Source organism: Poecilia formosa, unplaced genomic scaffold, assembly GCF_000485575.1.
Source record: "Poecilia formosa unplaced genomic scaffold, Poecilia_formosa-5.1.2 Scaffold459, whole genome shotgun sequence".
Taxonomy (NCBI): Eukaryota; Metazoa; Chordata; class Actinopteri; order Cyprinodontiformes; family Poeciliidae; genus Poecilia; species Poecilia formosa.
In genome coordinates this window covers 233,482-257,997 of record NW_006800398.1, presented here as the reverse complement: position 1 = coordinate 257,997, position 24,516 = coordinate 233,482, and the positions used below count along the sequence as shown (strand labels likewise).

At 43.1% G+C, this 24,516-nt stretch overlaps 2 protein-coding genes and 1 long non-coding RNA gene across 10 annotated transcripts in view; 2 read left to right on the top strand and 1 right to left on the bottom strand.

Moving 5' to 3' along the window:
* efr3a (EFR3 homolog A (S. cerevisiae)) overlaps positions 1–20,765 on the top strand; it is a 57,920-nt gene extending 37,155 nt beyond the window's left edge. For 2 of the 7 annotated variants that reach the window (XM_016663960.1, XM_016663958.1), the window contains 17 exons: positions 1,164–1,242; positions 1,770–1,905; positions 5,419–5,586; positions 5,670–5,784; positions 6,945–6,996; positions 7,786–7,958; positions 8,034–8,109; positions 9,940–10,101; positions 11,646–11,777; positions 11,913–11,980; positions 12,376–12,503; positions 13,111–13,161; positions 16,117–16,196; positions 16,307–16,358; positions 16,755–16,858; positions 16,978–17,027; positions 17,670–20,765. In XM_016663960.1, the coding sequence (XP_016519446.1) occupies positions 1,164–1,242; positions 1,770–1,905; positions 5,419–5,586; positions 5,670–5,784; positions 6,945–6,996; positions 7,786–7,958; positions 8,034–8,109; positions 9,940–10,101; positions 11,646–11,777; positions 11,913–11,980; positions 12,376–12,503; positions 13,111–13,161; positions 16,117–16,196; positions 16,307–16,358; positions 16,755–16,858; positions 16,978–17,027; positions 17,670–17,775 (1,732 nt within the window). In that variant the 3' untranslated portion in view covers positions 17,776–20,765. The other 5 variants (XM_016663959.1, XM_016663964.1, XM_016663963.1 and 2 more) reach the window with 5 other exon arrangements.
* LOC107833804 (uncharacterized) lies at positions 12,513–12,934 on the top strand. 2 transcript variants are annotated; one of them, XR_001659573.1, is made up of 3 exons: positions 12,513–12,679; positions 12,710–12,779; positions 12,819–12,934. It is a non-coding gene; the product is annotated as an uncharacterized LOC107833804 (long non-coding RNA). The 2 variants fall into 2 exon arrangements; XR_001659572.1 differs by having other exon boundaries at positions 12,710–12,934.
* Positions 18,878–24,516, bottom strand: part of oc90 (otoconin 90) — a 16,631-nt gene continuing 10,992 nt past the window's right edge. The window contains exons 13-17 of the mRNA XM_016663966.1: positions 23,887–24,003; positions 23,630–23,801; positions 22,687–22,796; positions 21,867–22,098; positions 18,878–21,547 (exon numbers count right to left, since the gene is read on the bottom strand). Of these exons, the coding sequence (XP_016519452.1) occupies positions 21,295–21,547; positions 21,867–22,098; positions 22,687–22,796; positions 23,630–23,801; positions 23,887–24,003 (884 nt within the window). The 3' untranslated portion in view covers positions 18,878–21,294. The remainder of the gene's footprint in view (positions 21,548–21,866; positions 22,099–22,686; positions 22,797–23,629; positions 23,802–23,886; positions 24,004–24,516) is intronic.

Here is a 24,516-nt window from a genome sequence, read left to right as displayed (position 1 = left end):
TGCTCCAAAAATAATCAAAATTATTTTGTTAATTTTAAACTTGGTCAAGGCTGAAACCCCAACATCAAAAATATTCACCTTTATTTAATTTTGCTAAATATTGCAGGTTTTGTGGTTTTTCTCCTCTCATAAGATATTTTAAGACAAAACAGGCATAAAAAACACAGAAAATATAAAAAAATATGAAACTTTATATCTATGGATTAATCTGAAGTTAAGAATATTGAGTTGCTGTTTAAACGCGACAGTTTGGGAGAGAAAGACTCCAGGAGGGTGAAGGAGCTGCTGCTGTACTCGCTCTCTCTCTCTCTCTCTCTCTCTCTCTCTCTCTCTCTCTCTCCCCTCTCCTCTCTCTCTCCCCCCTCTCCTCTCTCCCTCTCTCTCTCTCTCCCTCAGATTAATCGTCGCTGCGTCGGAGACGCTGCGTGAATATTAAACGCCTTCATGAGCGAAGCGGCGTGGAGAATACTAAGGGCGTCCATTAAGGCGCCTGCGTGTCTCAGACCCGTTTGTCCTCCTGCAGAACTCTGCAGGCAGCAGCGGGTGGGGGAGGGGCGAGCGTCTTCAGACTATAAATAGCGGGATTGGGGTTAACGGGGAGGAGGGGGTTCGGGGTTTGGATTGACGTCATGAACCGTTCTCCTCCAAGCAGCTTCCTCTCCTCCATCTTTTGTTCCCTTCTTTCTTCTTGCAGCTTCATCTTTTCCCCCCCCTCTCTCTCTCTCTCTCTGCAGCATTTTTACCGTTTCAAACCGATTCAGTGATTTTATTTTTCTCAAAACGCAACGCCGCCTGGTTTCATTCATATCTTCCTCCTATGATGTTAAAAAAGAAGCTGGTTCTGCTCAGACAGCGGGAAGGTTCTGGTCTGGTTCTGGTCCAGTTAGAGACCGTGAACCTGCAGTGAATCGACCAATCAGCCACCAGCAGAGCTGAACCTCAAACCTCCGAGTTGCTGGAAAAAACACTAAATATGACCAAGTTGGTCTTATTTCTAGTGAAAATATCTTAATATGTTTGAAACAAACAAACTTTTAAAGACATTGAAATATGAAGGACCAGTATATGATTTTCTTTTGCAGTTAAATTTTTGTGCAGGAAGGCTTTCCGTAGGAAGTTGGTTAAAATCATATTTTGAGGTTCTTTCTGCTTCTGGTTCTCAGTCACCTGGACAATCATCACCTGTGGGACCCGAATGAGTTCGCCGTGTCCTGCTTCAGAATCATCATGTTCTCCATCCAGGTAGCATTCATGGAAATACTTCAACATGTAACGTTTTAATTGTTAGTGCAGGATTTAGGAAGACGTTTCCTCATTCTGGGATGAAATCCTGGTTATTATACTTTATCAGATGAGATTGGGCTTGAATAAAAATTACTTGAATCTTGATTTTAATATGTTTAAATGTTTACTCAAATTATCAATCATTTAACATTACATAGTCAGATGAACCAAAAATATAAATTTGAATGAATTTATTTTACGTTTTAAGGACCAAAATGAAAATAATTCATATAAATAAAATCAGGCAAAAGAAAAATTTTCCAAATGAGTTTCTTCCAATAAAAAACTTTCAGGAAACCTGCAGGTGTTTTTTTCATTCAGCGGATAGAAATCCAGAAATTTTACTGGAGTAGAAAGTACAGCATCGTAAAAGTCCTGAAAATAAATATTTCCAAAGTTACTCGTTACTACCCGACTGCAGAAAACCGTTCACCTTCTCTCTGTTCTTAATTTTGATATTTTTTGTGTTTCTCGGACCGATCCAGGCTCAGCACTCGCACCACGTGATCCAGCAGGTTCTGACCCACCTGGACGGGAACAACAAGAGCACTCCGCGGGTCAGAGCCGGCATCGTCCAGGTTCTGCTGGAGACGGTGGCCATCGCTGCTAAAGGATCCGTGGGTGAGTCTGAAAACGTTCTGCTTCCTCAACGAGCCGCGGCGCCACCAGGAAACGTCCCGCTTCACATCGAGTAGAAACGCCGGTTCTGCAGAGAAAAGGTCCATTTAGCCCCTTCGCTGGAGAAGAAAATGGAAAATTAGTCGTTTTTTTTAAAGAACCTGACATTTCTTAGGTCTCTGAGTAAATGGTTGGTTGATCAACGATGAAACTCAATTTGATTCAAACTCGCAAAAATTAAGCACTTACTTTCTTCAAAAAGACAATTATAGATAATAAAGATAAAGCTGAAGACAAAACATTTGATTTTATGCTAATTTTGTAAAAAAAAAAAAAAAATCTAAAATCACATTTTTATTCCTTTCAGAATCGAAATGCTCCCGTTTGTTCCTGTAAATCGTGTTGTAATTAAATTATGTTTCTGAGGCATGAAGGTTACCACCTTGAGAACAGCAGCAGAAACAAATTAGCATTTTAATTCACCATGAAAAAATGTTCCTGTTGTTAAATGAAGGTGAAAATCTCCCACCAGAGGACATAATTAAAAACGTTCATTAATTCAGAAAAAAGCTGTAACTTGTTTCTTCTTCCATGTTTTGGGAAAATAAAACCGAAATTCCTTGTGGACAGGAATGATCCCAGAGTGCAAAGGAAGCGACGTGTTCAACTTTGAAAGCGAAAGCCCGACTCCTCACAATCTGTGGCTCGGTACAGTACATGCAGTGTGGCTAAAATGTCTGCAGCTTTTCCCCTCGACTCGCCCGACATCAACAAGCGTCCTGGGAAAATCAGGCGATCCACACCTCATCCTGTTTGAGACAAAACTGAAGATGTAAAGATGTTTCCATTTTATCAAGTTCAGTCAGAACCATCAGTTTGGAAAAACAGAGAAATTCTCATTAAGGAGTTCAGCTAAGTAGCAAGCTAACGATTAGGCAAGCTAACGTGATCTAAAAGGCAAACTGGGAATTTAGCTGATTGTTGGGCTAACATTCACATTAAAAACCAGTTGACAGCTGAGCTAGAAACAAAGCTAAAGACCCAGGAGAAAAATTGAGCTAACAGCCAAGCTAGGAATTAAGCTAACAGTTGAGCTTAGAGCTAAGCTAGAGATAAAAACTGAGTGAAGAATGAAACCAACAACCAAACTAGTAGATGATTTTTATCTGAGCTAAGGAGCTGGATAACAGCTGAACTAACGTGAGCTAGCAGTTTAACTCAGCTAAAAACAAAAACTCAAACCACAGTTAGAGCTAGCAACCTAGCAGAACATCAAACTAACAGCTGGTTTAAGAATGGAGCTAAACGCTAACCTTACAGATGAACAATGACACAAGCTAACTGAGCTAAGAAACAAGCTAACTGTTGCTAGCTTGACTGTTAGCTGTACTAGCATCTAGATGCAGGCATCGGTGATAAATATTCCTCAGTAATTAATTTTCTGCTAAGGATATTGGACATACATGGTAGCATTACCTGTGCAACATGTCAAAGTTTTAGTTCTTTGTTTATTTCCAACTCTAACACTAATTATAAAATGATTAGCTTCATGTTTGCTCCATTTCTTTTTTCTGACTCATTTTTTATGATCATTTTTCCTAAACTGACTTAATAAATCAAAGCCAGTGACTGTTTTGTTCAGCTGGATCCCATTTCTCAAGTTTCACATCTTCAGTTTTGTTCGGTTCTTTTACTTTAGACGTAAATTCAAGCAGCAGTGAATATTTTTAAATACTTCATCTGAATGAAATGCTTTGGATGCGTGTTGATGCCGGGTCCATGTAGAAATGCTCCTGTAATCCCAGCAGGTCTGAGTGAGTAGTTTTAGGAAAGCGGAGAGTGACCAGAAGAACCGACGGTCGAATCAAACACGGCGTCTCATTTCTGTCTTTGACATTTCAGTTTAGCCACAGATTAAAACACTGTTGGAAAAACCATCTGATGCTATCAAAGTGAACTTGTGTGATTCTTCTGGTCGCTCCTCGTTGTGAAACGGAGCCGGAGTGTCGGGAAGCTGCAGGTTAGCCTTGTTGTGATGGTGTAGCTGATAGTGCTGATGTAGATCAAGCTCTTATTTTGGAGAACCAGCTTAATGTCACATCTAAATGTTTTATTTGTTACATTTGCTTTGGAAGAACCCGTCTGTCCATTTCAAACTCTGCACACTTGGTGAATAATGTTTGTAGGGGGTTGGGGCCCCGTGGGGCCCCAGGCTGCCGGGGTGAACCAGTCAGCACTGACTGATAATCTGAGGTGTTGCTTCCTGTGACAGAATAAATTAGGCCTGCCGTCACTGTGAGCTGCACTTTTCTGCAGGTGTCTGCTCATCCTGGAGCTAATTTTAGTTTCAGAAAAAACTGAATCACATTTAAACCCCAGAACCAAAGAGCTGCTGCTGCTCATCAGAACCAAACATTTTCTAATTACTCTGGGATGAAGCTGGATTATTTTAACAAGCACAGATTAGCACATTTATTTATTATTCTACATTTTCTGCCATAATCTTAAAATGGCTGGTTATCTCAGTGTTAGAAAACCCCATAAATCCATCCAAATGGATGATGGACACTTTATTTTTACACAGTTTGAAAAGAAAAATCCTCCATAATTTGGATTTTGGATCAGAAAAATCATTCAGAGCTTAAATGATTCACTGAAAGTTGGATTTAATGTGACTGAATCTCTTTAACTTGTCAGATTTCCTGAATATTATCCTGTAAATGCATAAAGATGACATAACGGGACCAACCGAATGGTTCTGCTTCCCTTTTTCTAGACACCGTTTTTGTTTCCAGTAACTATTTGTTTCATTCCTCATCTCTGTTTTGTCAATAATCAATATAATACTCTGGTTTCTACCTGTCCTGTAACTCTGTTTTGTTTTTTGTTTTTTACTTTAAACTGAAGTGAAAGTGCCAGAATACACAGAAAAAGCTTTAAATATGAAACATCTCAGGAATACGTAGCATTTCAAGAAGCTCAGAGTCGTTCAGATATCTGGTTGAAATATGGGTGCAGTTAAGGAAGGACTGATTAGAAAATATGAGCTGATTCCTGATATTAATATTGCTGTTATTGTTTGAACGAGTTTGACTGGAAAAAATTTGGCAGGTTGTTAAAACTTCGTCTGATTCTCACAACATTTGGCTGGATTTTAGAAAGTGTTCAGAGGAAAATTCTTTTAGGCATTTTGTGTCAGAAAAGCACAAAGTTTTCATTAAAATGCCGTATCATTGCACTTTATTAGTAATTTATTTTGAAATCTGGACCCTGTCGAGCATGACGTCATCATTGATTGGTCATTGGTTGATCAAGTGTCTTTATGTAGGATTATTGTAAAACGGACATGAATCATATGTGGTTCTACATCCTGGGTTCCAGCAGAAGCTGAGATCTGGGCAGGTTTCTGGAGTTTGGTGGGTTTTTCTGGAGTTTGGTGGGTTTCTCGTTGTTTCTGGGCGAAGCTGTCGGTCTCGTCCAGATCCTGTTGGGTTTTAACCTGCTGGTGTGCCGCAGGTCCGACAGTCCTGGAGGTCTTCAACACGCTGCTCAAACACCTGCGGATGAGCGTGGACTTCGAGCTGGGCGACAGCTCCAGGAGGAACTCCAGCAGCAGCGTGTCGTCGGTGCGCGGCCGCGAGAGCGACGAGCGCATCGTGCAGAACGCCATCATCCAGACCATCGGTGCGGCGGCGCGCTCCTCGCCGGTTCTCCAGCAGCGCCGCAGCTGCTGCAGCTCTGACCCGTCTCTCTGCTGCCCCCTGCAGGCTTCTTCGGTGGAAACCTGCCAGATTACCAGCGAGCCGAAGTCATGATGTTCATCATGGGGAAGGTGCCGGTGTACGGGACGCCGTGCCACACCTTGGACACGGTGAAGATCGGGTGAGTCAGCCGTTGCATCGCGGCGCCCCGGGGTTTCCGGGCCGCGCTGCAGCGGAGGCGTCTGCTCTTCATCATCATGACTCACCGCAGAGATCCTCAGCAGAAACTTTAACAGAGACGGGGAAGGAAATAATTTTAGATGGACGTCCGCCTACATCCCAGTCTAGACTGAGACGAAACCTTTTACTGTCCCGCTGCAGACCGACTGGATGAAGATGAAGATCGTTTTTCCTGCTGAATCGTATCAGGAGCCGGCGATTAATGGAGTGATCGTCAACTAATTTAGAAATCGATTAATCATTAACTGGAGCATACAGAGTCCAAAAAAGGCCATTTACTGAAAGAACAACAGACTCAGAGCTGAAATTAAACCAAAACCGAACAGAAATATAAATATTTTGCATTTAAAAAAAACTTGGTCTGTAAATTTCTCCTAAAGTGAATTTTAGCTTCACCTCATTCAAATTCTGTAAAAAAACAAAAAAAAAAAAATCGTTTTCTATCCAATTACTAATCGGTTAATAAAAAAATAAATATCAGTTTATAATAAAATGTTGATTTTCTTAAAGAAATTCAGTTATTTTTAATGTTGTAATATTGTGTAAAAAGTTTTAAGTGGTTAAATGAAAAATCTGCAGAATTTGTCAAAATTTTAAATTCAATTCATTTGTCAGAATAATCTATATAATAATTGATTAATCCTCAGGATAATTGATTATTAACGGTCGTTACCTGCAGCCGTCCTCGGTCGGTCTGATGCTCTGAGGATCTTCATCGTGTCTCTGGACCCTCAGCTGATTTCTTCGTCATTCAGAGAGTAAAACTCTCTCTCTCCTGATCGCCCCGCGGTGCCCTCAGCTGCCGGTCACCGAGATGGAAAAAGGAAAATCAAGTAAATCCATCAGACCTGAGGGGAGCAGGAAAGATGATCCCAAATCAAATGAACGCCGTTCTCCTCTTCCTCCTCTTCCTCCTGACTCAGACAGGCTTCCTTCCTTCAGCGCTGAGGTTCAAATCTGTAGCATGTCAACAATTCAATTCAACTTCACATCCTCCCAGTCCACCTTTACTATTCCACCTTAACTTGGTCTAATCCAGTGAATTATCAGCGTTCAGGGACCAGATGTTCTGAGTTACTGATCGGTTCTGTTTGGTTTCAGGCATCAGGGAACCAAGAGGATCCAGACGATGCTGCTCAGCTCCCTCATCATGGTGAGAAACTGACTGAGAGAAAAAACAAACCATCATCCTGCGACCACTTCCTGTCGTCTTCTTCTTCTTCGTTTCCACCAGTAGCATCATCCAGCTGCTGATCATGTGAAGAGATAAAAAATACTGCTGAAAAAAACCATCTCATCCTAACGCAAAAACTTATCAAAAAACTTGTTTTTTCGAGATCGACTTGTTTCCATTAAGTGAATTAATTTTCATTATTTCAGTTTGTGCATTTCTATGGTTTTGGAAACGCAGCTACAGACGCATGTCTGTGAGGCTGCAGCAGCTGCACACTGCAAACACACAAACCTGGGAAAGCTTCCACATCCTCATCAATGCTGAGAAGCAAACAAGCTCAAATAAGAGACAGTGCATACATAGTTGCAAACATGCATGCCTCTAGAAGCTGCTGCAACACACCGAATGCATCGCTGTGCATGCAGAAATCCAAACCCTTACGTCTGAGGGTCTCTGCTCTTCCTCGGCTCGCCACCGGCTTCACCCTGCAGCCGGATGCATCCGACTGCATTTTTCAGGCTGCAGACTGAAATGGTTTGTTTCAAACTGCGGTGACCCAGCAGACTGACACGCCAACACACAGATGGCTGAGGGCTGCTCTCCGGGTCAAAGGTTAAAGCGGGTTCACCTGTGAGGCTCCTGGAGGAGCAGAGTTCAGCTGAAGTGCTGATCATGTTTAGTCAAATGTTTGGTGTTTAAATTGATCCTGGTGTTGCTCGGTGGCGCCCCCTGCTGTAACGACTCGGCTCTCGTCTGCTCCCTCCTCAGGTGACCTCCGGGTTCAAGTCCAAGTCCATGTCGGCGGCGCTGCCGCCTCCCTTCCTGGACCCGCTCTTCTCCATCTCGCTGATGGAGGACAGCGAGTTGAGGCAGCTGGTCCTGGAGATCCTCCACAACATCATTGATCGCCATGACAACCGTGCCAAGCTGCGCGGCATCAGGTAACGGCGCGGTCGGACGATCTCCTCCCTGCTCTCTGAGCGACGGACTCAGGTTTGGTTTCCTCCCTCCTGCAGGATCATTCCCAACGTTGCAGCTCTGAAGATTAAAAGGGAGAAAATATCCAAGCAAGATGTTGCATTCATGAAAAAGGTAAAAAGTAGATTATTAGGTTTCACTTCAAACTATTTTCCACAGTTAATTTGTAGCCAAAGCCCAAAGTTCACTTCTACCGAAGCCAGACCGAGGTTAGTAGGACCAGAGGTCGATTAGCGTTCACACCTCACCAACTGAACTGGACTTTCTAACAAACAGACTGGAGTCGGATTAAAGCGGATTAAACGGGGCTGGTGGGAATGATTCAGCCTCAGATCCCAGGAAAGGTGAAACTTAAGCTGCTGAGGAAAATAAAGAAGAAAGTTTTCAGGTTGTGGAGCTCGGTTTGCATGTGAAGAAGCTGTTCCATGGAAAGGTAATCTCTCCATGCGTTACCCTCTCAGCATCCATGGGGAAGGTAATGGGGATTATTTTATTATTCATTATTCTGATATTAATCTGCAGCGCTTCTTGGATCCACAGTCCTTGAATTGACTCGCATAGAAGAGTTAGATGAATTGCTTGTATAAAAAGAGAAAAACAGTTTTAGAGAGAAACTGACCTTTTTTTGAGAGAGCAGAGACCAAATCCTATGAACTGGGTTCCAGCCTGGGAGGACATCTGAAATGTGCGGCTGGTTTCCGTTTAGGAGCCCTGCGAGCTCGCTGACCCCGACAGGAAGTGGCCGTTCAGCCTCAGATCGTGACATTTCCCTCAAGACGCTGCCGGCTGAACAGGTTGACCCGTGATTCTCGCACCAGCTGCAGCCTGCAGAACCGGAACCAGCACCGGTTCTGCTTTAATGGAACCCAATGTAACTCATTAGAGGCGGCTTTGCTTTCCATTAACCTGCCCTGGTTATTTATTTCATACTCGACCTGCAGCTTACAGCCAGAAACGACTGGATTCACTGAATCTTAGCAGGAAAGAGTCTCTTTACAGCAGGGTCAGTAATTTGGCTTTTAAGTTTCCAAGTAAAGCCGATGTGTTGAAATAAGCTGTTTAAAGAATCTAAAAGAAAGATATTCTGTTAAACTGCAGTAAATTCTCACATCTTTAGAAGATCCCAGACTCATTTGTTGATCAAACTGTTGACTGTTTTTAAAACCGTCGTGTTTCCTTGGACGCTGCCCCCTGCTGACTGAACGTCGGCAGCGGATCAGACCTTAATGTTTGCCATCCTTCACTGTCAGGCGGCTTCGTTTCTGTCCAGCAGCTGTTAAGAGGCTATTAATGAGACGCATCGTCCCACCAGGAGACTCGACGCTTCATTAGCACCGACACAAACAGACCCGTTTGTTTGCTCCAGTCCCACAAACGGCGGTCGGTCTGTTGTTTCTGCCAGGAATTAGACAGATCCCTGATGCGTGTTGAGTTCTTTCTGCTTCCAGAGGAGGAGAATGGAGGATGCTGGGAAAAAAGCAGAATAAAGATCCGTTTAAATCGTTCCTCAGGTTCTGTTTGCTTGCGGTAAACGCATTCACGGACCGAACAAAATGTTTCCAAAAAGCAGCCAGAGTCCAAGGAAAACCTTTCAGAGAGCATCGGTCTGGAGGACGGTTCTGTACGTCTGACTTTGGGTCGATACCAGGAGTCATGTTGGGTCCTGGTTGGTCTCCACTCTTTGCTTTAGCAGGCTCCATATCTGAAGTCTGGTCTTGGTTAAAGATGGATCCAAAGTGAAGTTTTCTCATTAGTAGAACTGATTTTGTAAATGCGAAGTTTTGTAATTTGAGTCGGGTGGAGAGGCCAACGCTGCACGAGGCTCCATGATGCTCCTGGTGGTTTGAACGTTTCTGAACATCCAGGAAGAAATAAAAGATTTCACTGAAACGTTGAGCTCGGATGTTTCAGCCTTTAACGTTCTCGTCTTCGTTTCCCTCCCAGCACGGCCAGCAGCTCTACCGCCACGTCTACCTGGGCTGCAAAGAGGAAGACAACGTCCACAAGAACTTCGAGCTGCTCTTCACCACGCTGGCCATCCTGACCATCGAGCTGGCCAACGAGGAAGTGGTCATTGACCTGATCCGCCTCTCCGTCGCTCTGCAGGTGAAGCTCATCACACTCTGGTCATTGGGACCCAGGATGTAGCCTGATCCCAGGACTGCAGAGGGCCTTTCTAGAACTTACTGCATGTTTTCCTGGAGCTTGCAGATGGTATTTCATTGAAAAGGTTCTTATAATGTTGCAGCTGTAAGACGGAGTGACTTGTAACTTCATTATGAGGCGATTACCGTACCATGTGCTGGTACCATGCCGGTACCATGTGCCGGTACCATGTGCCGGTACCATGTGCCGGTAGCATGTGCCGGTACCATGTGCCGGTACCATGCCGGTACCATGCCGGTACCCTGTGCCGGTACCATGCCGGTACCCTGTGCCGGTACCATGTGCCGGTACCCTGTGCCGGTACCATGTGCCGGTACCATGTGGGTTTCAGGAGAGTTGACTGTCAGTTCTAGCAAAGTTCAGAGTCAGGTTTGGGAGTAGTGTGAAGGTCCGTTTACAGCAGCCTGCTGGTTCTGGTGAAGTGGGCTATAAGTTCAGAGGGAGAAACTTGATTGGGTTCTGGGAAAAGACGCATCAGTTCTTGCAGAGATCAGACTAGATCACAGGGTTTGGATAACGACTCGTTCAGGAGGTTTATGCTGATTTTTGTCCTGATTTTCCTCCAATAATCTTCAGAACCGTCTCGACTATCAGGTCGGTTCTGATCCTAACTGATATCCTGCGTGTATTCAGACTGATCTGGACCGCTCCCATCTAAAGTCCAACATGTTGGATCGTCTCGGCCCGATGTCTGTGTGTGGCATTCCTTGATAACGAACGAGAAGCTGTTGAACGATGAGAAAACAAGGTGACGGAAACACAGACGACAAAAATACTGACATGATGGACAGAAAGTCCATTAAATATAATCACTAAGTATCGCCATCACGTTAGTCGGCCATGTTTGTTTATCCTGAACTCAGATTTCTCATCTGACATCTGAATGTTGGTGATGAATCGGTTTGTTGCTCACAACAAACCTGTTATACTGAAGGTTTTTACCACTAGACTGTTCAATCAAAGTAGCCTCAGCAGGTCCAGCAGCAGGTCGGACCCAGGAGAGTAAACCAGAACCAGGGCACGTTGGTTCTGGAAATGTAGCCTGCGAGTCCAGGTAGAGCAAACTTTTATCACTGGTGTCTGTTCTGGAAGCAATTCTGTTTTCTGGGAAAATCTCCTGTAACTCCTGGGAAATTCCCCCTCAGGACTTTGGAAAGTAGCAGAAAGTAACATCCTCAGTACCTGCTGGGTTTTTCTGTATTCCCGGATGGATGTGCAGCACACTGCTACCCATCACTTTAACTATTGAACAGAGTACTGAGACGTCAGCCTGTGATGAGGTATTGGTGTCTGGAGTGTGATCGGATCAGCCACATCATGCGTTATGTAATGTTGCGTCAGCCTGCAGAGAAACGGTTGCACAGCTTCATGTTGGGCTCTTTATGCTGGAGTTGTTGCCTGGACAACAGCCTTTATTCTGACAGATTGACGCAGTCGGCGTGTTGCAGAAACCTGCTCTGTAAGCGTCTTCCTGCTTCCTGCAGGAAATGGCTCTGAACAACGAGGAGAACATGCCGATGTCCATCCGCTGCGGCATCATGGCGCTGGTGGCGGCGTACCTCAACTTCCTGAGTCAGATGATCGCCAACCCGCCGTTCTGTCAACACGTCAGCAAGGTGCGTCATCTACCGAAGCCACTGCTGGTTACATGGAACATGTGGTGTTTTTGTTAGCATCGGATCCTCCTTCCTGCTTTAGCTTCACTCCCAAGTGTCTTGGAATCATAATTCTGGTGATTGGTGCCTCTTCAGGTAATCGAGCTGAGAAACATGGACGCTCCGTACCTCCTGCCTGAACACATCTTCAGAGACAAGTGTCCGTAAGTATTCACTCTCCAGCAGGTCTGAGACCTAAATCAGAAGGATTCGTTGGTTCCTAACCTGAGTCTTCATCTGAATACATGATGGAGCCGCCATGTTTGTTCAGCAACTCACCACAGACCAACACAAAACCCTGTTATTTTATTTCTCCTGTTAGAATCACTCTACATCTAATAAACATTACAGTGAGTTTGGTAATATTTAAAAACAACGGCAGTCCTCCACCTTTCCACCAGATGGCACTAAATGGTCATCAGTTGACCTTTAATTCTGTATGAGAGGAATATAATAACTAAACCTGAAAGTTCAAGATCTGCTGATGAGACCAGGTTTAGGTTTTACGGCCTTCACATCGTGTTTATTTACTGATTAATGTTTTGCTGTCGTCCTCCAGTCTTCCTGAGTCTTTGGACAAAGACGACAGGCAGCTGTATTTCCAGACGGCGGACATGGCGGAGTGCCTGGCAGGCCCAGGATACAACGCGGAGAGGTTGTCCATCCCTTACATTCCCCAGGTCACAGGTACGACACCCTCCTTCTGTAATGTTCACACCTGTTGGGATCGATCAGTAAAAAATACTTAAAGCAATTCAAGATCGCAAATGTTTGACATTTCCTTTTTAAAATGACGGAAGCACCAGTGCAGTGTGTAACTACTGACCAGAGCAGCAGCTGTATGGACAGATGTGGCTTTAGAGGTGCTGCAAAAATCACATCCAGTGTTAAAGTACTGTTGAACTTACAAGGTGCTTTCTAGAACTTTCCTGGTCCTTACAGAGGAATAATATGAACCAGCTTGTAACATGATTTAAAACTTGAAGTAGATGTTTCTCAAAGGCAGTACTTGATCAGACTAAATTAACGTCTGTCTTATGACTTCAGCTTTTTTAAAAGTATTGCTGGCAATTTTCAGAGGTTTATAAAGAATGTGGAACTGACACAATTGGTTAAAAACAAATAAAACACCTAAAATATAAACATGAACTGTAGAAAATTGTCTAAAATGATGCATAAGACGTCAATATGTTATATTAAAGTATGAAGAGTAAAAATGAAGTGTTGGTTGATTTGAATCTGTATTTTTGCTCTAACTAAAACTTTCGCTCTGTTCCTGCTGCCTCGTGTTCAGTTCTTTACACGGTAGGAAAAATCATCCACAGGTGCAAGCAGACGTCCAGAGGTAAAAGCTGCTGTAGAGCCGCAGTAGATTTCTGTAGATTTAGTTCCCGTAGGTAAGACATGAGCTCAGTTTAGCTTGAGACTTCCTGGGTAAAGTCCCTGTAGCGTCCTCCTTCCTGCCGAGGATTCGAGTGTTCTGATTGGTCCGCTGATCAGGCTCCGCCCACATGGTTTATTCAGCTAAAATCTGAAAATCTTGAAGGAGTTTCTCTGGATGCAGTTTGGCTTCACCACCAAAGATTTTACTCAACTACGAGATGCATCACTTTGATATATTTATGCAAGAAAAGACCAGAATAAGAGTAAATAAATATTTGTATAAAAAACGCAATCAGACGAAAATAATTACTTCAAAATAATATTACTCAGAGGTAAATGTATGGTTTTGTAAAACTTCAATTAGAGGTTAACTTATATAAACTGAGGTTATTAATCTGTAGAATATGAATGAAGGAAAGTTTGTTTTTAGCTGCTCAGATCAAAACATCCAAATCTTTTCATAAACCATCAGGAAAAACTGACAAACTATTAAAAAATAAACCAAAAGCAAAGAAGCTGATTATGTTGTTTTAGACTGTAAAACACTTTAATAACTTGTTTAATTATTTTACCTGCTTTGCGTCTGGACTCGTGGTGGTGAGTATGTCAGGATGTAGTTCATGTCAGTAGTTTGGTAGCTGAAATGTGTTTGGCACTAATCTGTTTTTATTTTAGAGTAAAATAAATTAACTGTTTCTTTTTGGTTTAGCAACACGACTTGCACCACTTTCACATCACCATCTATTGAAAGCTTTAATATTCTTATATCAGGGTAAATGTACTAGTTGTAACTCCACAACGTTCGCTGCTGTAAGTTTTACCAAAAATAATGAAAGTGTGAGCAGAAGAGCCTCCAGGCGACGTCTTAGTTTGGAGGATGAAGAGATTCACACGAGGAGAAAGTAGATGAGGATACAGAGACTCTGTTTATTTACATTAGTTTAAAAAAATCACACAATCAGAATCTGTGTGACATTTTCACGTCTTAAACCTGAATGATCTGCAGGAAACAGATAAACAACAAACAGATTGTGGAGAAAAATTCAAAGCTGTTTGGGTCAAATTAGTTTACATGTTTTAATCAGGGGAAGCTAAGTGTGCCAAATGTTTTCAAAGTCAGCACAAAAAGTGATCTCCTTCATTAGCTGAAGTTTTCCACCTCTGTGTTTTATGTTTCTGCTGTGAGGAGGAGGAGTTTATTACTTTTACTTCCTGTTGTAAAATAAATGTTTCTGTTTTTAGCGTTTTGCTGCTAGCAAAGCTTCATGTGGGAAATACTTTCCTGTGCATCTGCTTTGGTTGTAGTGATATTTTTAAACTCCGTGCGGATGCTAAGAAAAATACACAGAACCGTTTTCAGCACTGCAGTGAGATTTTTTGAAGATGATGTTCAGAAGTGACCTGCAAACTATTTTCTTTCATCAGATTTTCTCTTTAAACGGCGTAAACGATGTTCTTCCTGCTGGAGTTTCAGCCTGTGAGGCTTTTCTCTGCTTTCCTCTGAATTTTAAAGAGTTTATGAAACATAAAGAGCAAATGTCAGTGAAGTAAGAGCCCGGCTTTCTGCGCGTCTTTAATCTCCCGTCTTTTGGGACGGCGTTCCTCATTAGTGCCGACTGCTGAGTCATTCCTGCTCCGAGTTCGCAGCAAAGGTCGCCGTGACTCATGGAGAAAGTTAATTATAAGGCGCCGCGTTTCTCTTCTGTTTTCACACCTCGGCTGACCCTGCTCCGTCAAACTCTGCTGCACTTTAATCTCCTCCTGCACAACAACAAACAGCGGGGCAGCTTTCAGAACCTCACCGGACTCGGTTCGGCCCGGACGAATCCCATTTGTTCCCCTACAGAAAACCGGAGCGCTGCGGCTGAAGCTCAGGAGTTTCTGTGTGTTTCTGCTCACAGACATAAAATAACTTCTATAAAACCACACAACTGTGAGGAATGTTTAAAAACTTCATTATTGAGAACGATTAGTATATTACTTTCTACAAATATTTGATTATAAGTAATTTCATCTTCAACAATATTCATTAGTTTGTTTTTAACTATTCAATTTTAATATAAAATGGGCATATTACATTACTTAATTCATTATATTTTGCTACTTTATTTTATGCAAAACTTGCCTTTTTCTTTTTACGCAAAACTCAAAGGCTTGGAGACCTAACAGACAGGCACTCTACTGAGGGATTTAAAAGCTCCATGGTGTGTTGGTGATGAGGAATCTAAACTTCAGTGTCATTTCTGCTCCAGTTCTGACCAGCATTTTTATTCTGATTGGAGTTTAAATCAGCAATGTGAAGCAGAGCAGCAGTAAATGGAAGCAGCTAAAAGTCTGTTTTTAGTCTGCAGGGTTTCACTGCTTCACAGTAAAACGTTATTATGGGAACACAGATGGTCAGACTGTTTGACTGACTCCAGTTGTCGCACAACAAAATGTCATTTCGCTCTGCAAAGCTAAAGCTCATCATCAAACCACTGATTTGTACAAAAATCTGTCATTCATTTGGCTCAGACACTGAGAAACAACCTGCTGTTGCAGCAAATTAGCACAACTTAACGTGCAGAAAAAACATTTAGAGAAATCAGTTTGTTGTTTTCTAACAATCGATGCCTGCAGACATTTTGTTCAGATTGACTTTTTCCAATTTGAAATGTCGGTTCAGTTCGTCCAAACGATTCATCACCTCTCCACAAATGGTCTGCTTTAGAAATGCTCTCTCAATGTTCAGTCATTATGTCAGGAGATGCTTTCAAATGACTGACCTGCTCTGGAAAATGGAGGAAAATCCAGCAGTGATTTGTTTTAGTTCTGATGCCATTTTTAGTTTTGCTCCAAAATATGATGAAATATTCTCCTGAAGCTCTTTTTATCTGACGCAGCAGTTGAATGATGTAACTGTCTGTTGCAGATGAAGACCGTCTGACCCGCAGGAAGAGTTTTGTGGACACCATCTCTCTCCAGGTGGACATCATGTCCAGCAGCCTGCCAGATAAGGTCCGACCCAATTCATGACACAATCACGTATGAAAAGATAAAAATGAGTTTTAAGCTGATTCATGTGAAGAGTTCCCGCTGAATCACATTGTCTGGGTTTCTCCCACCAGCAGCCGGAGCTGGCTGAGGAGATCACGTTTGAGACCCTGAAGAAGGCCATCGGTGAGATCCTCCAGCTCCTCCCGTCTCACTGAATGATTTTAGTTTTCTGTTTACAGTTGTGATGAGCTTTAAAGTCTTCTGTTTGTACTGATGTGATGGTTTCCATTTTGGGCCAAACGGCTTCACCGTCGCTGTTCCAGAGGTTTTGTGAGCCTAAACTTCGCTGCCATATTTATTTCCAAACACCGCACTGGTCCAGTTTTTCTCTAACTTTTGCTGAATGTGGGGTTAGTTGGACTTTAAGGTACGCTGACGAGCTAACATCAATGTTACGGTTGAGCTAATTTCTCAGCTGATGCTTCTGCTGTTTCTGTTTCATCAAAATGTGCAGAACATTTAGTCAGAACCTGACGTGTCGTATTCCTGTCTCATCAAAGCGATGTGATCGTCTTGCAGATACGACCGGCTTGGAGGAGCAGGAGAGGGAGAAGAGGCGTCAGGTGATGGAGAAGTTCCAGAAAGCTCCGTTTGAGGAGATCGCTGCCCACTGCGAGTCCAAGGTGGGAAACCAGGACGGTTAGCAGAACCGGGTCCTAAACATCTGAACTCTGAAACTCTCACCAAACGTCGTTAGGCGTTCAGTCCAGGACCTCAGTGACTCTCTCCTCCCTCCCTGCAGGCCAACATGCTCCACGACCGCCTGGCCCAGATCTTTGAGCTCACCATCCGGTAAGACTTCGATTAGAAACGTTTCCTTTGCTTTACTGAAACTTAAGATGCATTGTTCAGGATTTCCAAAGAAGATTTTTATTATTTAGAGCAAAATATTAGTGAATATGCCAAAGATAACAAAACAATAATTTATGGGGAAAAACAATAACTAACTGGCTCTGTACTGTTCACTTATGAAACTAAAACATACTGAAATTATAGATATAATACTCTTCATTTTCATGTTTATGAATGTATTTATTAGCTTTTTGAGCTGATGTGAAGTTATTATGACATGTTCCTCCTAGCAACACTTTACCTGGCAGCAAAACGGCAAAAGTTTTGATTAAACACTGAAGTGGTTCAATAATTAACATGTTTTTAAAATGTCTTCTTCTGCTGACTCTTCATTACCCAATGTAAACATAACCACAATATTTTTTGAATTTGGCACCTAAAAATTAAAGTATGAAAAAAGTAAAATTACCACTAGAACTAAATAAACTAATGAAGACAAGCAGCTGCACTGTAAAACCAACTAAACGTAACTGAATTTGACAAAAGTCATAAAGAAATGAAACAAAAAGTCACAACCCAGTAATAAACCAGTGAAACCAGTATGGGATGTTTTTCTCCATGGTGATGCGTCTCTCCCTGCAGGCCGCCGCCCAGCCCGTCCGGCGTGGTTTCCATCTCAGCCGGTCACACCCAGCATCCGTCCGTTCCCGTCTACGAGATGAAGTTCCCGGACCTGTGCGTCTACTGAACGACTCAAAACATCAACAAAGGCCACCTCCGCTTTTCCTCCAATCAGCGCGCTGCGAGGCGGCAGGGAGCCAATCAGAGACTCGGACATGCTGACCCGGCTGTATGTCGTTTCTCTGATTCGCATCCCTGAACCCAAACGGTCGAACAGAACAAAACCAGAACAACGCAAACCGCTTTATGCTCCATGTCGATGCTTCACGCAGTGTAGAAAAACCAAACGATCCTGTTAGATAAAAACCACCTGCAGGTTCAGCAGCTTCTTAGCAGAGCATCCAGTAGAACAGCTGATGGATTGGCCCGATCGTCTGTATTTACCCATAAAACACTAACCAGTTCAGTTCAAACGGCTCCCGGTTGGTGAAACGGATCCAGCTTTCATTCCTGAAGCTTTTTAAGGATTTGAAGATTTACAAAATCACAACTTTCACAACGATTCTTGGATTAAAATTCTCAGTATTTGTTTGGTCTAGGAAGTCGGTGAAACGGGATTTTGTCGGTCAGATTTTCCAGGAATAACTTAGAAATAAACTCAACTAGTCTTGTTTTTACTTGGAGAACAAAATGATAAAAATGATCAGTTTCCAAATATTTCAGAACCAGATGATTAATTTTCAAAATAACACATTTTTCCAGAACCATAAGGTCCAAAAATAAATCTTTGTTTACAGATAATAATGAATACTGTGATGGTAAAATTAACATAATTCAACAAGTTTTCTTGTTTATCTTAATTTTTTTCTGCCCTCTGTGTTCATAGACTAAAATAATTTTTTCTTAATCACAACACAGCCACTAGAATTTCATGTTTAGCTTTTTAAGGATAAGGAAAAATCTTGACATATTTTACTTTGTCTTGTGAATTACGATGAAATATTTTAGATCTGATGGAAGAAATATTTCTTCAGTTTGTTTGACCAAAATAAACAGAAAAGCTTCAACATTCATGCATTATTAAGCAGAATAATGAAGAATTACAATTTTTATGAACCTTGAGATAAAAATTCATCATGGCTGCCACATATTTAACAAAGTGGAAACAACCGCAGTCATAATTAATTTTTGCACTTCTGTTTTCAACCCGTTTACTTTCCCGGTCTGTCCGTCACGCTCCAACATCAACACCAGCGTCATGCAGTTCAGCACATGGACAACAGGGGGCAGTGCATCACAATTTAAGGATTTAAAGCGCTAGCTTGTTTGGCTACTGCCTGACCAGCTAACTGGCTAAAGATGCGACACTTTCCCACCATAACGTCGTATTTACGGCACCATGGTGGTTTTAGGAAGGCTGCCCTTCTGTCAGAGTTCGCTTCCAGCTCGGTTCACCAGGCGGGCCGGGATTAAAACCGCGGGATTAGTTCCAGATTATGAGGTATGTCAACGGCTTCGTGAGCCTCATCAACACTTTAAATCAAAGCTGCATCGATATTCCTGGAGTTTCTTAAAGCAGGTTTAATAAAATCTTAGAGGCTGTTGTCATGGCTACTAAATCCGAAGGTGTAAAGTTTGCAGAAGTGGGTCGGTTCTGAGTGTGGAGGTTCCTGGTTCTGGTCGGGCTGCAGCTGGTTTTGTAATCCTCTGGTCTGATCAGGACTCCAGGCTGAAGGTCAGACATGAGCAAACGATCCGGGCACATCGAGCTGGATCTGGTCCGAATCGTTTCCCGGTGGTTCTGTCGTACGTTGAGCTCGTCGTGTTTCCTGAAAAGTGAATTTTGATGGTTTTTATTCACCAACCTGAGCCTGTTTAAGCTGAACTGTAGATTGGTTTCATTACCTTAACTAGACCAAACCTGCAGAACATCTGTTAGTTCAGAAAGAACCGCTGACTGTCGCTGAGTTCTGGTCCAAAAGATGGAAACGGATCAACATGGGGACTCCTGAAGGTGCAGTACCAACTGTGACCACCAGGAGTCGGTTATTATTACATTATGTACTGAAGTTAAAGCTAATGGTAGCAGAGCCGCTCTCCCCTAGAAGATGCTGGAAAATAAAAGTTAATCCTGCAAAACTTTCAGCTCCTGAAATCTAGAAGTAAATATTTTACAGATTTTTCAAATGCTTTCTAGCAACTAGATATTCACAGTCTGGTGTTTCTCCACCAGTATCTTTCCATAATCTTGGTGGCTGATATAAAAGGTACTGGGGGGTTTTTACCGGGAGCCTGTTCAGTTTTTACCTGAGTTTCCTGGAGATGAGACTTTAACTTCAGGGACGGTTTGTTTTAGGAACCTGAGGTTCTGGGAGAGGACGGGCTGCTTCATCTCAACGTGACCCACATCGTTGTCTAGTAATAATTTACCTGTGCAGCTGTAAGGAGAGCCGAGCAGGTTGAGATCGCCCACCAGCTTCTGTACAGAACCCGATCCAAAATCAGGTCGAACCGGAGCAAACTGAGCCGGTTGTGAATCCCGACCTTCCCAAACTAACAGCATGATTCGTTCTTTATATATAAAATACGCTGTGAAACCCGATCCGTCTAGAACCCGTTTCACCGCCCGGTCCGGTCCGGTCCGGAGACTGGCTTGTTTTAGACGTGGCTGGAAAACGTGATGAATGTCGCTGACGCAGCAGATCGTATATTTTTGTACATTTTATGCATCACATGGTTCAGTTGCTGCCTGGTAGATTTCAGACATATCATTGAAAAAATGCTGAATCATCGTTTCTTGTTTGTCGTCGCTGAGCCTTTGAATCGGATCATGAATCTTTGAATCGGATCATGAATCTTTGTCTCGAATCATAGAAATTATTTTGATTGAAATGAGCTGTTATAGTTTTATTTAGATTTAAACCTTTTTTCACCAGATTGTCGCCGTTTGGTCAGAAATCTTGTCAAACTGGGATCAGTTCACCAGCACAGAAACCCGCCACCTGACCTCCGGGTTTGGACCACTCCTTGCCTTTTGCACATGAATGTTTGTCAGTATTAGCGGCTGAGTGGAGGAGAGACCAGCTCTGTCATTTCAAACCCAAACGGATCGCGGTTCCCCCCGTTTGCACTTAAAACGGTTCTGAGGCACAAAAACGGCACAACGGTACGAATGGAAATGTTTTTATGTTCAGCTGGTGGTTAGACGGCAGACCGGCCTTACTGTGGGACGGCCCAGGATGGAGCCGCTCGTTTCCACGGCAACAGCGAAACCTTCTCGTTTTATTCGTCTGTGGTGCAGCAGTCTGTTCTTGTGCCAGTTTTAGAGAAATGTCTCGTCTCTGTTCACCTTCAAAGATAAAACACTGACGCTCAGAGTTGTTGATCAGTGATTTATGACCACTAGATGGCGCCACGGCTCAGCTCTTCCTGCAGGTTCAGGAAATGTCGTGTTTTTGTTCTGGACTCACTAACCTGAACTTAAACTCTGGATGATTGGCTTGTATGATGTCCTTTCCTGAACCTGAGCTGCAGCAGAGCCTCGGCGTTACGATAATGTCTCAGAATGTGTTGAAATGTGATGTTGGAGATTCAAATAAAATGTTTCTATTCAAGTGTTTGAGTTGCAACGTTTTCTGTGGTTGGTTTAGTTTTCTTCCTCTTCCTCTGCTTCCTCCTCTTCCTCTGCTTCCTCCTCCTCCTCCTCCTCTGCCTCTTCCTCTGCTTCCTCCTCCTCCTCCTCTTCCTCCTCTTCCGCCTCCTCCTCCCCCCCGGGTTTCTCTGCCGGTTGCTGGTCTTGGTTCTGAACCCCGCTGACCGTCTGCAGCTCTTTGGTCTCAGCTCTCGATGGCCCAGCCGGAGTCGGCGTCTCTTCATTCATTACATCAGAACTTTGATCACTGCAAACAGACATTTGTTTTAATTAAATATTAAAACTATTAACCCTAACCCTACCCTAAATAGTTGTTTTGGAGCCACACACTAAAATAAAAAGTAACATTTTATTTATTCCAACAGTAAGGAATTGTTGACTAAGATTTAATAAAGGAGATTTTATCGCCTGCTGCCGCTGGTTGTAAGTTCTTCACAGGACCCAGTTCCACTAATAAAACGTTAGAAAATCCCTTTAACTGGATCTGTAAGGTTCTTCGAGGTGGAACAGAATGTAGAAAATGAAATGGACCCGAGCCGTCGGCCCTGAGGTTCTCCGTATCCCACCTGTCTGAATACTGAGCAGAACTCGTCTCAGGCTCCTCAGACCGGCTGGGTTTGCTCTCCTCACTGGACCGGGCCGGTTCCGCTGCGGGCCTGCCGGCCCGGCGGCAGGGCGGCGCCGGGCCGCGGCAGCGCTGCGACGGCAGGCTGTGGTTGAAGCGCGCTGCAGCCATGCACTCTGCTGTGGTTTTATCGCACACACACTGCAGTTTGTCGCACACCGTGACGCCCCGACCTGCAGAGGAAATGGAAACGAGGATTCAGAATCTGGACGACATCAGAACCTCCTGCCAACATCTTCAGAACCTTCATGACTTATTAAAGCCCTGATGGAGGCTGTGGGAAGTGACTTCTATGCTCTGAGACATTTTGCCTCCTTAAAGAGAAATGGGTTCCAGGAAACAACCTGTGAAGTTTGAAACATAAAGCAGTCTGCATTTTCTTCCTCTGCATTTTCTTCCTCTGCATTTTCTTCCTCTGAACTGCTGGAGTTCAGGTTCTGGGTTAACAGCAGGAAAGTTCAAGGAAAGCAACCTGCACTTCTTATAAAAGCATTAAACTGAAAGTCACATTTGTGATCTTTGAACGGATCTTTAGGTCCAATTTTAGAACGTCTAACTTTAAGAAAGGACCTGGTTGGTCCCGGGTTGAGGACGCAGCCTGCGGGTTCAAAGTTCACACGTTGCAGAAAGCAGCTTCCAGGTTGAAAACAGGAACGTTCCAGAACAGGAAAAACTTGTTAAACCCATTCTGATAATCCTCTTCTGCGTTCTGATTTATGCTGAATGTTGAGAAGTTTCTCAGACGTTAAACCTGCACTCACATCGCGGTTTGTTGCGGCTCTCGCAGGAAATGTGAGCGTTGAGCTTCCTGTCGGCCCGGCAGCCCATGGAGCCGATCTGGTTCAGGCAGCAGCGATGGAAGAAGCAACATCTGAGGAGCAGAGCAGCTTTCAGGCTTCAGCTCAGAAACCATCACTGAGTTATGCAGGAAGTAACTACTAAACATGCTGGGAGTCGTTACCATGGAGACAGCATCGTTACACATTTTACCTGCGTTTAGTTAACTTTAGGAAATAAATGCCTCCAAAAAACAGCAGAAATAAAGAAAAATCAGGAACAACAAATGGGTTAAAAGACTGAGAAAAATATATACATCACTTTGAATTTATTACTTTTTAATGTAATGTTTCTGCATTTAAGAATCAATTTTTCAACTTTTACCAAACATTTTTCTCAGAGAAAAAATTCAGAAATTTCAAGTTAAAGGCAGAAAAATCAAAGTTTGTATTAGATAATTATTTTAATGTTTAAAATGTGTTTAATATTTTAGTTGGAATAACTATTTAACAGTATTAAAATGTTTTAAAAATGCTTCTATTAAGACAATATAAATGTTTATATTAAAATCTGAAATATAATTAAAACACTTAAAATGTTTATATTCAATATTTGATAATGAAAATAAATTTTTAGAATGCTTATTAATATTTAAGATGTTTATTTTTAATATTCACATTTCATATGTATCCATGTTTATTTTTATACTTTATTTTTATAACTGTGCCCATTTATCAAAGAGAAAATTTACATTTTAAATATAGTTATTTTTCAGTAATTATTCCTATCAAATCTGAAAATTGGTCAGGCTTGGAGACATTAATGATTCTAAAAAATTCCAATTATAAAGTTTTTAAAAAAGCAATAAATTACCGAATAATGAATGAATGTATTTTATGTAAATAACTTCCCACGGGGCGTGCTGACCTGTCCAGCTGGTCCAGAGGAAGTCCCGCCCCTTCCTGTCCGCAGTAGCAGCCGTACATCTCGTACTCGTGCGGACATCGCCCCGTCAGGCAGCGCAGCATCTCCCCCAGCGCCGGCAGCTCCCTGCGGCTCCGGCCGTCGCCGCCGTACACTCTGAAGGAGGAGCTGCATTCTGATTGGACGACACATTCAGCAGCTCATGTGATAAACGTCTCACCGCCAGCGACGGGCGTCCTGAGGCCCAACCTGCGGCTCACCTCGGCCGCCCGGCAGCTGGATGTCGGTCAGACCGACGGACTCCAGCAGAGACCAGGCGAAGAACGGCACCGCCCTCTTCGGACCTGGCTCCACCCTCTTCGGACCTGGCTCCGCCCCTAATGACAAACATCAGCAGGTTCACCTCCTGTGAGATGTTTAATCTGTGATTTATGAGCTTCCCACCACTAAAGGGTCAGAGGTCAACTGATTATCCTCCTCAGACAGTTAACTCTGTACGTAGCCCTCATGTGACCCCACACTTCTACTAAGGCAGCCATCTTGGTAGGCAGCACAGCGCAAACTTAGATGAACCATGACGATTTAAAGACTTTATGTTATCACGCCTGACCAAGCTGCAAGAGACGGCTGCATCAACAAGATGGCTGCTGTCGAGATCGAACCATAGCATCTCTATACCAGCTGTAGTTACAGATACCTACCAAGATGGCTGCCTTAGTAGAAGTGTGGGGTCACATGAGGGCTACGTACAGAGTTAACTGTCTGAGGAGGATAATCAGTTGACCTCTGACCCTTTAGTGGTGGGAAGCTCATAAATCACAGATTAAACATCTCACAGGAGGTGAACCTGCTGATGTTTGTCATTAGGGGCGGAGCCAGGTCCGAAGAGG